The sequence below is a fragment of the Lucilia sericata genome, unplaced genomic scaffold (assembly GCF_015586225.1).
Source record: "Lucilia sericata isolate MDLA Ls3-8-SP2 unplaced genomic scaffold, ASM1558622v1 Contig005198F_arrow, whole genome shotgun sequence".
NCBI lineage: Eukaryota > Metazoa > Arthropoda > Insecta > Diptera > Calliphoridae > Lucilia > Lucilia sericata.
The window spans coordinates 5,191-21,523 of NW_023997472.1; the positions used below are offsets into that span (position 1 = coordinate 5,191).

The following is a 16,333-nucleotide window of genomic DNA, read 5'->3' on the forward strand; positions in this document are numbered from 1 at the left end:
TAGTAATTTTGCCTGCAATGTGGACTATGTAAGTCTATTTTTTTTTCAAATAAACTATGCATTTGTATGTTAATTATAATTTCGTTTATATCTACTTAAGTCTGCAAAATATTTTTTAAAATAAATAAATAACAGTTGCAACTAAGAGTTTTGAAATTAAAAAAAAACTGTTACAAATAAATAGAAAAAGGAAATAGTAAGTAATAGTAATAAATATAAACGAAAAACAACAATTGGCAAGTGCACTTATTAAAAATATATACAGATTTAAATAAATAAAAAATATATATATATTTTTTATTACAAATAAAAAAAACTAACAAAAATTGAACAAATATTAAGCTAGACAACAAATATAATCAATATTATTAATTATATTAATTATTACAAATATTTAAATAACAAATTATAAAAATAGCAAAAAATAAATTAAGCTTAATTTAATAAAAACTAAAAATTAAAAAATAAATAATTGTTTAAAAATATATAACACAATGCTAAAACTTAAATAAAAATTGTTTAGTTTTATAACTTTTAAATATTAAAAATAAACAAATTAATAAATACATATTAAAATAAACTAATAAATTAAATAATAAAACAAAATATGTTAAAATTTATAATGACAAATCTGAATTAAAAATCAATAAAGAAACTTAATACTTTAAAAATAATGTCTTATTTAAATAAATTTCTTTCAGTAAATTTTGAAAGCTTTTTCTTCCGAATCGTTTTAAAACCAAGAACTTTCGTGTTCTCTATTTAAACATTAAATTTCAAAAGTCATTCCTTTCGAATTCAAATATTTTGATGCTCTTTTCGAAAGTTCTTTTAAGACAGAATTTCAAAAGCTTTTACTTCTGAATTCAAATACGGAGTTCTTCCGTAACTCCTTTCAAGGCCAAGAACATTTGAATCACCTATTTAAACATTAAATTTCAAAAGTTTTTCAAAAACAAAAACTTTCGAATTATCTGTTAAGCATTGAATTTCAGAAAGTTTTTCTTCCGAATCTTAAGAACTTTCGAATTCTCTGCTTAAACATTGAATTTCAAAAGGTTTTCCTTCGAATCCAAATACTTTGTTGCTGCTTAACTCGATTCAAAGACAAAAACTTTCGAATCCTCTGTTTAAACATTGGATTTCAAAAGCTTTTTCTTCCGAATCCTTATACGGAGTTGTTGGGTAACTCGTTTGAACTCCAAAAACTTTTGAATCCTCTATTTAAACATTGAATTTCAAGAGTTATTCCTTTCGAATCCAAATACTTGCTCCTTAACTTGTTTCAAAAACAAAAACTTTCGAATTATCTGTTAAGCATTGCATTTCAGAAAGTTTTTCTTCCGAATCTTAAGAACTTTCGAATTCTCTGCTTAATTTCAAAAGCTTTTCCGTTCGAATCCAATTAACTCGATTCAAAAACAAAAAACTTTCGAATCCTCTGTTTAAACATTGAATTTCAAAAGTTTTTCCTTTCGAACCCAAATACTTTGTTGCTCCTTAACTCGATTCAAAAACAAAAATTTTCGATTTTTCTGTTAAACATTTCAGAAGCTTTTTCTTCCGAATCTTAATACGGAGTTGTCCCGTAACTCATTTCAAGCCTAAGAAATTTTGTATCCTCCATTTAAACATTGAATTTTAAAAGTTTTTCCTTTCGAATCCAAATACTTTGTTCCTCTTAAAACTTTCGAATCCTCTGTTTAAACATTGAATTTCAAAAGCTTTTTCTTCCGAATCCTAATACGGAGTTGCTCCGTAATTTGTTTCAATTCTAGAACGTTCAAATAATCTGTTTAAATATTGAATTTCAAAAGTTTTTTTTTTTCGAATCCAAATACAGAGTTGCTTCGTAACTCGTTTTAAAACCCAAAACTTTCGAAACCAAAAACGTTGTTCCTCCTTAACTCGTTTCAAAAACAAAAACATTCGAATTCTCTGTTAAATATTAAATTTCAAAACCTTCTTCTTCCGAATCCTAATATGGAGTTCAAATACTCTGTTTAAACATTGAATTTCGAAAGCTTTTTCTTTCGCGTCGGAGACATACAAACTAACCGCCCGGTTCTTAAATTGTATAGAAAACCTTAAAAACTATAGAAATATTTACACAAAATTTAACTTATAACCTAAACTTATCTAGCCGTTATGTTTACGCCTTCAGTTCCATTTAATTTCTCGGGTAAACTATGCCTAAAATTACCCAAAACTCCAAAAGCTCTTAAAGTATAAATTAAATAATCTAAAACATAAAACTCATTAGGTTTTATATAATGAAATGATACAGCATTAGGTGAACAACAGCTACCATTCTAAAATATCAAAAGAAATTGTAATATAAAATTTCAAAACATTATTTCAATTCAAACTCACCTGTTTCGGAGGATAATAGGCATAATTTTGATACCAATACGAAGTATCTTTTGGTATTAAATGCCTAACGGCCAGCGGCATAAAACGTTCATAACCCTGCTCATCGCGAGAGTCGCCAGCTATAACATTAAGATTTTCCATACAAAAACCCAATTGTACATCTTCAGATTGAAATAATTTCGGGCAGTTAAGAGGATTATCATAGGCTTCTAAGGCGAATTTGCGGAGGGCCTCTTTACTTAAAACATAGCCTGCACCACCGGACATATAACCCTGGAAAAAGTAAGTAATTTAATTAGATGTTTTTAAAAAGATTATTGTAAAATATTTACTTGTTTTATATAGGGTTTGAATTTAGCTCCAAAATAAATGGCAATTTCTGGGGAATACGGATATAGGAAATAGCGTAAATTTTCCATAATAACATAGCTGAAAGTTGATACAAAAATTCATTACAAATATCAGCTAAATATTATCGAAACAGATCAATAAAAATTTAAACAACAGAGCTATGTTCGGCTAACTTATACACGGAAGGTGGTCCTATATATGGACTAAGATCTTAAGAGTTTAATGGAGGCTTGATTCAGTTATGAACCGAGCAATATGAGCGTTGTAATAATTTTCTGGTGAGGACCATGTATGGAGGATTAGGTCAATTACGGACCGATTCTCATAAAATTTAGTAGAGTGATTTTGATTCCTATACCAACTTTTTTGCCTAATTTTATCTAGTTATAAGCAACTTTTAGTCCAGTTATGAGCAAACTTTAGTCTAGTTATAAGGTATAGGGACAATTATGAACCGACCTTTATAAGGATTTAGTAAAAATGCTTTTTTCTATAAAACTTGTTTATGTGGAATCAGACATGGAATATTCAGCACTTTGGTACTTTTTCATTTGGAAAAACACCGCGGTACACCCACAGCTTATTCGGTACTTTTTCTAACTAACAAACTTCTGATAAGTAGTCCACATAGTATTCAGTCGGTAGTCCAGTCTATAGCATAGACTGTAGTATAGTCTATAGCATAAAAAGTCTACATTATAGACTATAGTCCTAGTCTATAGTATAGTCTATAGCCCAGTCTGAGTATAGACTATAGTTTAGTCTATAGCCCAGTCTGAGTATAGACTATAGTTTAGTCTATAGTCCAGTCTATATTCTGGTCATTAGCCTAGCATGTAGTCCAGTCTATATTCTGGTCTCTAGTCTAGTCTATAGTCTAGTCTATAGCCTAGTCTATAGTCCAGTCTATATTCTGGTCTTTAGCCTAGCCTGTAGTCCAGTCTATATTCTGGTCTCTAGTCTAGTCTAGTTAGTCTAGTCTATAGTCTAGTCTATTGTCTAGTCTATAGTCTAGTCTATAGTCTAGTCTATAGTCAGTCTATAGTCTAGTCTATAGTCTAGTCTATAGTCTAGTCTATAGTCTAGTCTATAGTCTAGTCCATAGTCTAGCCTATAGTCTAGTCCTAATAGTCTATAGTCTATAGTCTAGTCTATAGTCTAGTCTATAGTCTAGTCTATAGTCTAGTCTATAGTCTAGTCTATAGTCTAGTCTATAGTCTAGTCTATAGTCTAGTCTATAGTCTAGTCTATAGTCTAGTCTATAGTCTAGTCTATAGTCTAGTCTATAGTCTAGTCTATAGTCTAGTCTATAGTCTAGTCTATAGTCTAGTCTATAGTCTAGTCTATGTCTAGTCTATAGTCTAGTCTATAGTCTAGTCTATAGTCTAGTCTATAGTCTAGTCTATAGTCTAGTCTATAGTCTAGTCTATAGTCTAGTCTATGGTCTAGTCTATAGTCTAGTCTATAGTCTAGTCTATAGTCTAGTCTATAGTCTAGTCTATAGTCTAGTCTATAGTCTAGTCTATAGTCTAGTCTATAGTCTAGTCTATAGTCTAGTCTATAGTCTAGTCTATAGTCTAGTCTATAGTCTAGTCTATAGTCTAGTCTATAGTCTAGTCTATAGTCTAGTCTATAGTCTAGTCTATAGTCTAGTCTATAGTCTAGTCTATAGTCTAGTCTATAGTCTAGTCTATAGTCTAGTCTATAGTCTAGTCTATAGTCTAGTCTATAGTCTAGTCTATAGTCTAGTCTATAGTCTAGTCTATAGTCTAGTCTATAGTCTAGTCTATAGTCTAGTCTATAGTCCTAGTCTATAGTCTAGTCTATAGTCTAGTCTATAGTCTAGTCTATAGTCTAGTCTATAGTCTAGTCTATAGTCTAGTCTATAGTCTAGTCTATAGTCTAGTCTATAGTCTAGTCTATAGTCTAGTCTATAGTCTAGTCTATAGTCTAGTCTATAGTCTAGTCTATAGTCTAGTCTATAGTCTAGTCTATAGTCTAGTCTATAGTCTAGTCTATAGTCTAGTCTATAGTCTAGTCTATAGTCTATAGTCTAGTCTATAGTCTAGTCTATAGTCTAGTCTATAGTCTAGTCTAGTCTATAGTCTAGTCTATAGTCTAGTCTATAGTCTAGTCTATAGTCTAGTCTATAGTCTAGTCTAGTCGTATAGTCTAGTCTATAGTCTAGTCTATAGTCTAGTCTATAGTCTAGTCTATAGTCTAGTCTATAGTCTAGTCTATAGTCTAGTCTATAGTCTAGTCTATAGCTAGTCTATAGTCTGTCTTAGCTAGTCTATGACTTGGGCTATAGTCTGTTCTGTTTATGTTTAGTGCAAAGTTTATTTAATAATTAAAACATGAAGAAGTCTTCTTATACGCATCCAAATATAGACAATATTCTAATCTGCAAACATCTAATGTATATATAATTTCTGCGGTTGTGAATTTAGTTGTGGGCAATAAATATGTATATCAAGCTCAGTACGTGATTAAATGTCAAATATTTTGTCATATCATCAGTTTTGATTGAACCAAGTTAGTTCTAAATACCCAGAAATTTGACTGTAAAGTAAAGTTAATCATATATAAGCAAAATTCAAACAATACAAAAGGACTCTTCAATATCAATATCACAAATGTTCGATTAGGTGATACAATCTGCCATAGGATCATAAACAATAGTCTGGAGATTTCTCAGTGACGTTTCAGTACAATCTCTACGAAATGGAACAAATTATTCGTTATGGGTCGTAAAAACTTGGATTATATATGTAAATGAAAAACGTTCCAAATCGTTCCATTACTTCACCTAGCCATCATACAACCGGATGTTCCGGTTTGGTCTTTTTAGCTCACAACTACTTCAAATATACATACTTGGATCTCGACACAATTATGTTTTATATAAGCATAAAAAAACCACCAATAAATTAATATATAAAGTGAAGTCCCCTTTTTGTTGGCGAATATTTAAAATTCGGCTCAAACGTATTCAATATCTTTGTAATTTACAAATATTTATTATTTAGCACTTTTTTATATAAATATTAAATTTTTTTTTGTGACTCAACTCAATACATTTTCTTTAAGTTGCGGTTCTTTTTATACCCTACACCACTTTAGTGGGGAGGGTATATTGGATTTGTGCTACTGTTTGTAACGCACAATAATATTGGTCCTATACCCACCTTAAAGTATACCAATCGGCTCAGAATCATTTTCTGAGTCGATTTAGCTATGTCCGTCCGTCCGTCCATGTAAACTTTGTAATCAAACTACAGGTCGTAATTTTGATGATAATTCAATGAAATTTGGTACATGATATTCTATTGTCCCAGGGACGAAGCCTATTGAAAATGGTTAAGATCGGTCCATTATTTCACCTAGCCCCCATACAACTGAACCCCCCAATAGGGCTTGTAATCCTTGTAATCAAACTACAGGTCGCAATTTTGGATATAATTAAATGAAATTTGGCACATGATCTTTTATGGTATCGTAGACGAAGCTTATTGAAAATGGTTAACATCGGTCCATTATTTCACCTAGCCCCCATACAACTGCACCCCCGAATAGGGCTTTTAAAATTAGTAATCAAACTACAGGTCGCAATTTTGGAGATAATTCAATGAAATTTGGCACATGATCTTTTATGGTACCGTAGATGAAGCCTGAATAGTTTACATCGGTCCATTATTTCACCTAGCCCCCATACAACTGAACCCCTCGAATAGGGCTTTTAAAACTTGTAATCAAACTAGAGCTCGCAATTTTGAAGATAATTCAATGAAATTTGGCACATGATCTTTTATGGTATCGTAGACGAAGCCTATTGAAAATGGTTAACATCGGTCCATTATTTCACCTAGCCCCCATACAACTGAAACCCCGAATAGAGCTTTTAAAACTTGTAATCATACTACAGGTCGCAATTTTGGAGATAATTCAATGAAATTTGGCACATGATATTTTATGGTACCGTAGATGAAGCCTGTTGAAAATGGTTTACATCGGTCCATTATTTCACCTAGCCCCCATACAACCGAACCCCCGAATAGGTTCATAATTATGTTTAATATACTCATATCTCGACAAAAAGCTGCAAAAACCAATTTGTATACAAGACTTGATGACCCCCACGAATTCATATAAACTTAGCCCCTATGAAAAGCCCCCATCAAAATTTCACTTAAACGTCCACAATTTTATTCAACAATAAACGGCTTAAGTATGTATATTTAAGGTAAGGTACAATTCAACTTAAATGCTTTATTATGGCAACTAAATCACATTATATTTTTGTCAAAGGTGTAGGGTATTATATGGTCGGCCTCGCCCGACTATAATTTCTTACTTGTTTTTTAATAATTTTATTCAATGCTTAACACCAGATTTAAACTACGAATACCAAATAGTAATTAAAATTATAAGATCTTATCTAAACTTATTAACAGTTTAAACTTACGTATCATCATCAGCCTTTAAAAACCATTCAGCATCGTCAAAATGATGATCATAAATATATTTCAAGGCCTTTTTGGTTTTATTCCAAAGATTATGACGCCCTTCCTCAACATCATCCAATTTAACACTTGGCAATTCTTCATCACGCTCTGTGCTCATAAATAATAGTTTATTGCAACGTGTACCCCACGTTTGACGGATATGTATGGCTTTGTGGTGATGATTTTTGGGACTGGTCATTATCCAACATAGAACTCGAGTGTTATTAAATAATTGTTGTGACAATTGTTCATATTCCTGTAGAGATGGTGATGAGGAAGGTGTTGTTGTTGTTGTTGTTTCAACAGCATCTGCCAAAAATTCATCAACATCACCTTCTTGTAAATCATACCAAAATGTTGTCAATCTTATGCCGATTAATAGACCCAGTGTCAAACATATAATATTTCGTGATATGGGACCCAACGAGCTAGAATTTTTACATTTTACCATATTTTTTATGGGTTTTTTTTTTTCCAATTTCACTTATTTTCTTAATAATATTTCTGTTTAACAATTTTATTTATTGTTATTTAAATTCTTAAATTATTGTTTAAGTCACAAAACTTGTTCCGTTTTGTTATTGTTTAACTGAGGCTTTTGCTGTGGGTTTTGTTTAGCGAATTTAAGGGGTTTGAACTGTTGTTTATCGAATGCTTGTGTTTTTAAAAGCTTCGTCTTCTTTTCGAATGAGATTAACTGAGTAACTGATCGAAAGAGCGTTTTTGCGTGTTTTGGGAATTTCTTTTTTAACAGCATTGCCAGTTGTGTGTATTAAAATTTTTAAAAATACGTTAAGCTTCTGATACAGTGTTGATCAGCTACTTGTTGATCTGCTTCTGCTATACAAGTTGTATTTGTTTGCATATTAATTAATAGATTTTATTAATAAATTCCGGTTTATAGAGATTTTTTTGTCGAGAAGTAATAATATTTTAATTTATATTTAGTTTTTCATAATTTTTTTCATATATTTATGTTCAAAGTTCTATTAAAACTGAGTAGGTATTATGTAAAATCGAGTAACATAAATATGTGGTTTTAATGACAAGTGGGTGCGTGAATTTTAACACATGTTGATCAACCAGATTTACAAAACTATCATTGAAAAGTAAACTATACTTAAACTATAACATTTTAAGTCATTTTAAAATTTTAAGCAAGTACTTACCACGCCCGTTTACAGGTAGGGAGTTAAATAAGTGCTTACTACGATCGCCTGCAAAAACGAAGGCATAAATAATAGAAGTAAAGTGAGGAATTTTAACACAAACAAATTTTATAAGAAGAAAAAATTCTCTACCTTCTAATTTGATAAGGATCGGTCTATAATTGACCCTACCCCCTTATAGGATCCCCTTCAGAAACATACTGTAACTAACTTAATAACAGCAGTACGGTGGCGAAATTCACCATAAACAAGTTTTATAAGAATAAGAATCTGATAAGGATCGGCTCATAATTAACCCTACCCCCCCTAATAAGGTCCTCTTCCGGAAATGACACAATGTCTCACAACTGATTAAAAATACACATATAGCAATGAAATTCAATATTTACGGGTTTTATAGGATCCAAAATTTCACTACCAATTTTTTTGAGAATCAGTCCATAATTGACATTATGTATAAGTGTCACATAAGCACATACATTTCTCTGATAGAATTTATGAGGATTGTGGTTTTGGAAATTTACTCATATCTCTATTTTTTTTGGATCAATTTTGTTGGAGAAGATTCGAAACTTGCAGATATCTGGGGTCTTCTGAATACAGGTTTAAACAAACACGCGAATTGAAGGTGAAGGATATACAAAAAATGGAGCAAGGAATGGGCATTTTTAAGACCTAGCCGAGAGCTTTTCGAATATAAAAATCTTTGATATTTTAAATGTTGAAAATACCTTACCTTGAGCCTTCATAGCACCGACCCTGAGGCATTTGAGGGGTCCTTGGCTACGCCCATATCAATGTTTATTCCGATCGGAAAAGCCGTTTTTAAATGGCAGATGATTTATAAAAACAATTTGATACTGTCCCACTGTGGAATGGATCTAAAGGTCCTCATCTGAATCAATCTAACTTAAATCTACTATGGACCGGGTCCTAAATTATTTGAAATTTTGATTAATTTCTTAGAACAAATTACTGTTCCACTGTGGAATGAGAAATCTAAAAGTCCTCATCTAAGTCCAAGTAATTTCAGATAAGGACCTTTCAATCTGACTTAAATCAACTATGGACCGGGTTCTAAATTATTTGAAATTTTGATTAATTTCTTCGAACAAATTATTGTCATTAATAAGTAGTATCGATATTAACATTAGTGATTTCAGATGAGGACTTTTTAGTCAGATTTGAAACCACTATGGGCCGAGTCGTAAAGAATTTGAAATTTAGATTAGATTCTTAGATCACATCATTATTGTCTTATTATTAATGCAGTTGATCAGAAGAATACTATATCAAATTTCCAACGAGACTTCTTTACTTATTAGGGACTCGTAGAACAGGGGTGTTACATGGAAGGTGTTGACTTAATCAGGTTTAAGAATAATTTAGCTTATATAAAATATAATAAAGTTGAAGTACTTCAAAATGTTTGTTGTTAAATCCTCAAAGACTCAACTATTATTAGTTTAAATTAGTTTATTTGATTAATTTTAATTAATTTATTTATAAATATTTGGCAAATATACAAACAAAAAGACAAAAATATCACATTATTTTTAAATATATTAATTTTAATTAAGTTATATCAACCGGTGGTTCTGGTATAGGTTCAAAATTATCCAAACCCTCTGTTAATATATTGGATAATGGTATTTTCTTAGGTAATATAAAATTATTATAAATACCCACAACTCTTAAGGTATATAAAAAATAATCTAAAACATATAATTGATCAGCAACAATATAATGAAATGATATGGCACTGGGTGAACAGCAAGTGGCATTCTGAAAATGTAGAAATTCTTACATAAAAATAATCTATTTGAATAAAATTAAAATTATACACTTACTTCTTTTTGTGGATAATAAGAATAATTTTTATACCACCATGTTTTATCTTCCGGTATAAGATATTCTATGGGCAGTGGCAGAAAACGTTCATTACCTTCTTCATCTCTAGAATCACCGGCTATTACACCAGCATTTTCTAAACACATGCCCAACTGTACATCTTCTGCTTCATAAGATTCGCCGCATTTGTCGGGATCGTCATAGGCTTCAGTCGCAAATTTTTTTTAAAGCTTCTCGACTAAGAACGTAACCAGCACCGCCAGACATGTAGCCCTTTTAAGGAAAAAGAGGATTTTTAGTGTTAAATGGAAATTATGTTTGTTAGATTTATTAGATTTTACCTGTTTAACAAAACGTTTAAATTTGGCCCCAAAATATATAGCAGCTTCTGGAGGATATTGATATAGAAAATATCTTAAATTTTCCATGATAACATAACTAAAATGGACCAGATTGGAAGGTTTCACGTTTAAAATTAGTTTGTATACAAGATATCGGCGGTAGTAGTATATTTCTGAGGACTTAGGGCAGAATTTTTGTTAACTGATAAATTTATGGGTCTAGTCTATAGTCTATATAATAGTCTGCTCTATAGTCTAGTCTATAGTCTAGTCTATAGTCTAGTATAGTCTAGTCTATAGTCTAGTCTATAGTCTAGTCTATAGTCTAGTCTATAGTCTAGTCTATAGTCTAGTCTATAGTCTAGTCTATAGTCTAGTCTATAGTCTAGTCTATAGTCTAGTCTAGTCTAGTCTATATAGTCTAGTCAACTAAATAAAATAATAGTCTGCTCTATAGTCAAGTCTATAGTCTAGTCTATAGTCTAGTCTATAGTCTAGTCTATAGTCTAGTCTATAGTCTAGTCTATAGTCTAGTCTATAGTCTAGTCTATAGTCTAGTCTATAGTCTAGGTCTATAGTCTAGTCTATAGTCTAGTCTATAGTCTAGTCTATAGTCTAGTCTATAGTCTTGTCAATAGTCTAGTCTATAGTCTAGTCTATAGTCTAGTCTATAGTCTAGTCTATAGTCTAGTCTATAGTCTAGTCAATAGTCTAGTCTATAGTCTAGTCTATAGTCTAGTCTATAGTCTAGTCTATAGTCTAGTCTATAGTCTAGTCTATAGTCTAGTCTATAGTCTAGTCATAGTCTATAGTCTAGTCTATAGTCTAGTCTATAGTCTAGTCTATAGTCTAGTCTATAGTCTAGTCTATAGTCTAGTCTATAGTCTAGTCTATAGTCTAGTCTATAGTCTAGTCTAGAGTCTAGTCTAGTCTATAGTCTAGTCTATAGTCTAGTCTAGTCTATAGTCTAGTCTATAGTCTAGTCTATAGTCTAGTCTATAGTCTTGTCTATAGTCTAGTCTATAGTCTTGTCTATAGTCTGTCTATAGTCTAGTCTATAGTCTAGTCTATAGACTAGACTATAGACTAGACTATAGACTATACTATAGTCTAGTCTATGGTCTAGTCTATAGTCTAGTCTATAGTCTAGTCTATAGTCTAGTCTATAGTCTAGTCTATAGTCTAGTCTATAGTCTTGTCTATAGTCTAGTCTATAGTCTTGTCTATAGTCTTGTCTATAGTCTAGTCTATAGTCTAGTCTATAGACTAGACTATAGACTAGACTATAGACTATACTATAGTCTAGTCTATGGTCTAGTCTATAGTCTAGTCTATAGTCTAGTCTATGTCTAGTCTATAGTCTAGTCTATAGTCTAGTCTATAGTCCTAGTCTATAGTCTAGTCTATAGTCTAGTCTATAGTCTAGTCTATAGTCTAGTCTATAGTCTAGTCTATAGTCTAGTCTATAGTCTAGTCTATAGTCTAGTCTAAGTCTAGTCTATAGTCTAGTCTATAGTCTAGTCTATAGTCTAGTCTATAGTCTAGTCTATAGTCTAGTCTATAGTCTAGTCTATAGTCTAGTCTATAGTCTAGTCTAGTCTTAGTCTATAGCTAGTCTAGTCTAGTCTATAGTCTAGTCTATAGTCTAGTCTATAGTCTAGTCTATAGTCTAGTCTATAGTCTAGTCTATAGTCTAGTCTATAGTCTAGTCTATAGTCTGGCTATAGTCAGTACTATGTCTAGTCTATAGTCTAGTCTATAGTCTAGTCTATAGTCTAGTCTATAGTCTAGTCTATAGTCTAGTCTATAGTCTAGTCTATAGTCTAGTCTATAGTCTAGTCTATAGTCTAGTCTATAGTCTAGGCTATAGTCTAGGCTATAGTCTAGTCTATAGTCTAGTCTATAGTCTAGTATAGTCTAGTCTATAGTCTAGTCTATAGTCTAGTCTATAGTCTAGTCTATAGTCTAGTCTATAGTCTAGTCTATAGTCTAGTCTATAGTCTAGTCTATAGTCTAGTCTATAGTCTAGTCTAGTCTAGTCTATAGTCTAGTCTATAGTCTAGTCTATAGTCTAGTCTATAGTAGTCTAAGTCTAGTCTATAGTCTAGTCTATAGTCTAGTCTATAGTCTAGTCTATAGTCTAGTCTATAGTCTAGTCTATAGTCTAGTCTATAGTCTAGTCTATAGTCTAGTCTATAGTCTAGTCTATAGTCTAGTCTATAGTCTAGTCTATAGTCTAGTCTATAGTCTAGTCTATAGTCTAGTCTTAGTCTAGTCTATAGTCTAGTCTATTAGTCTAGTCTATAGTCTAGTCTATAATCTAGTCTATAGTCTAGTCTATAGTCTAGTCTATAGTCTAGTCTATAATCTAGTCTATAGTCCACTCTATATCTAGTAGATTACACTGGCATCCCCCTGAGGAGGAATAAGATTATCTAATAACGATCTATTAAAAAAAAAAACTGAACAAATTCAGTGTCGAAATACCATGTGCAGGAGATAACTTACACCGATTTGTCACAAAATTTCAGTGTTTGATTAGTACCGCAGAAATTTTTTTGAATTACCCTCGTATTTCTTAAACTAGACTTGATTCAAAATTATAAGTACCTAATTATAATTATTATTTAAATAAATAATTAACAAATGTTTAAATTTCATCATTTTCATTATCGAAAAATGTCAGAGTTTTGTCCTTGATAAAATTAAATTTAAAAAAATTACTTGTTTTATTTTATTTCTTGATTTCAACTAAATAAAATATTTTTTAAAGCCATCAGTATTTAAATACTTCAGTGTTAATAATAAAAAAAAATTAATGGGATTTCTTTTTAAACAATTTTTTCATGGTTTAACTTACGTGTCATCATCAGCTTTTAAAAACCACTCCGCATCATCGATATGATGATCATAAATATATTTTAAGGCCAACCTGGTTTTATTCCATAAATTTTCGCGACCTTCCTCAACATCCAATTTAATGGTGGGCAAATCGTTATCCTCTTTCGAGCTCATGAATAATAATTTATTACAACGTCTTCCCCAGGTATGACGGATGTGTATGGCTTTGGTTAAATGGTTGGTGGGATTTGTCAAAATCCAACAGAGAACTCTGGTTGTATTAAATAAATTGTCATTCGCCTCTAATGATGAAGAGAAAGATGATGTCAATGTTGTTGTTGTTGTTGTTGCTGTTGTTGCTGTTGATGTCGCCGTTGCTGGTAGAATTGTTGTTAATGTTTCATTTTGTAAATTAAACCAAATGTCAGTAAAACGTATGCCAATTATTAAACCGATTATTAAACATAAAATATTTTTATATAAAGGACATAGAGAACAACACTTTGCGGATGTCGAAGAAGAAGAAGGCGCTGATAATGATGATGATGCCAACGTTAACGATGATGATGTTGCTGAATGTGTTGAAAATGATATATGTGGCCTGCCATTAAACGATTTAAATTTAAACATTTTTATTAATTTCCTTTTAAGAAATTGAACAGCAGTTCATTCTTATTGCTTTTTTTTGGTTATTGTTGTTAAATTTAACGAGTATTATTTATATTTATTTGTTTTAATTTGAATTTAATGCCATAAAGATATTTAGAAGTTTTGTTTAACAAATTTATTTAAAACTCGTTTTTATTTTGTTTAAAGGTCTGCTTTTTTTGATTATTGTTTTTTAAATCTTTTCAATTGTAATGTCTTTAACCGACTGAGTGACTTGTCTGTAGCGCGAAAAAGATTTAGTAGTTGTTTGTAACATTCGTGATTACCGGCATTTCTTTTTTTAAATGAAATAGAGTTGCCAAGTGTTTTGGTGAATAAATTGCCCTAAAGTGGGATTATGGGGAATTGAAACAATTCTAATAAATGTTATTTTGTCCCAATTTTAAATCTTATTTAACGGACCAAATGAAATATTTACTAAATCCATTCTCCTGTCAGGACAAAAATTTCAATTTATATAATTGTTTCGAAATCGGGCAAATGTCAAATTTTTAATTATTTTGGATTTTCTAAACACAACAATGAATTTGTTCAGCTTTTAATGAAATGTCAAATAAATCTTTGAATTAACAAAAACATTTAAAAAATAGTTTGGCAACCCTATTTCTTCTTAAAGCTTATCTGTATGTTGTATTGTTTAGTACTAAATATGAAATTAATATTTTCGTTTTTTGTTAAATTCGGATTTTTGTTTATACTTGTTTAACTAATAAATATTTGAAGACAAAATCATATATAACATTAAAAAATGTGTAGTTTGTTCTGTAGTAAGTGGTAGGTAGTCACCGTTGTGTTTTTCTTGTTGCAAAATCCCTCAATTAATGATGGTGTTAAATTTGCTGTTTTTTTTCGTGTTTTAACTACAACGACACTATTTCAGGCCCAACCCATTTAAAGTTTCATTTTAGTAAACCCAGTAATCGAAATTGAAGTAAAACTTTTGGAAAGATTATAACTGATAGATAGATAGATAGATAGATAGATAGAGATAGATTAGATAGATAGATAGATAGATAGATAGATAGATAGATAGATAGATAGATAGATGATAGATAGAAGAGATAGATAGATAGATAGATAGAGATAGATAGATAGATAGATAGATAGATAGATAGATAGATAGATAGATAGATAGATAGATAGATAGATAGATAGATAGATAGATAGATAGATAGATAGATAGATAGATAGATAGATAGATAGATAGATAGATAGATAGATAGATAGTAGATAGATAGATAGATAGATAGATAGATAGATAGATAGATAGATAGAGAGATAGTAGATAGATAGATAGATAGATAGATAGATAGATAGATAGATAGATGATAGATAGATAGATAGATAGATAGATAGATAGATAGCTAGATAGATAGATAGATAGATAGATAGTAGATAGATAGCTAGATAGAAGATAGATAGATAGATAGATAGATAGATAGATAAGATAGGATAGATAGCTAATAGATAGATAGATAGATAGATAGATAGATAGATAGATAGATAGATAGATAGATAGATAGATAGATAGATAGATAGATAGATAGATAGATAGATAGATAGATAGATAGATAGATAGATAGATAGATAGATAGATAGATAGATAGATAGATAGATAGATAGATAAACAGAAATTGATAGATAACAATTCAATATTTTGTTTTACATAGCATGATTAAAATATACTTGATTTCTTATTTGACTGTCTTTTAATAAATATTAAGTGGCAAACACAATGTTTGCTGGCAATGACTTTCGCACTGAAGTGCAGAATGTTGTAAATCATTGTTTTTGATGTTGAATGCATTTTTAGTTAATATTAAACAAAATACATGTTGATGTTATTTCTAAAGTTTTATTTATTTTTTTTTATATTTTTTATTTTATTTTATTGTTAGACCTTAATGTATGAATGTAGTTGTTTTATCTCTAATTGTAGTCAAAGATTTTTTTTAGCAACCGGTTTTTTTTTTGTCTTATAAATTATATGTTAAACAGAAAAAAATTCAACATTTCTTCATGAATATTTATAATTTACGTCATATTTATAGTTTATTCATAATTTTTATAGGTTGCTAGTTTTAATGATCTATAAGTACAAGAGCAGTTATGAGAACACTGAGGGAAATACATTTAAGAGCAAATATTTGCTAATCCGTAAACGATTTTAATATATGTACATATGTACTACTTTCAAAACTTTTCTAATTAATTTGAATTAAACTGTAGCAAA

General features: G+C 30.4%; 2 protein-coding genes across 2 annotated transcripts; both read right to left on the bottom strand.

The window, feature by feature from the left end:
- Positions 1-1,400: 1,400 nt before the first annotated feature.
- Positions 1,401-7,680, bottom strand: LOC119615456 (glycoprotein-N-acetylgalactosamine 3-beta-galactosyltransferase 1-like). The gene is made up of 4 exons (XM_037971460.1): positions 7,190-7,680; positions 2,706-2,802; positions 2,374-2,646; positions 1,401-2,312 (listed from the first exon to the last, which is right to left on the bottom strand). Exons 1-4 carry the CDS (start codon positions 7,678-7,680, stop codon positions 2,136-2,138), a joined length of 1,038 nt encoding a protein of 345 aa, XP_037827388.1. The 3' UTR covers positions 1,401-2,135.
- A 2,293-nt stretch (positions 7,681-9,973) lies between these two features.
- On the bottom strand, positions 9,974-14,306 carry LOC119615457 (glycoprotein-N-acetylgalactosamine 3-beta-galactosyltransferase 1-like). The gene is given in 5 exon segments (XM_037971461.1): positions 9,974-10,183; positions 10,249-10,473; positions 10,475-10,522; positions 10,591-10,687; positions 13,451-14,306. Coding segments are annotated over 5 exon segments (1,191 nt in total). The 5' UTR covers positions 14,062-14,306.
- Positions 14,307-16,333: the final 2,027 nt, after the last annotated feature.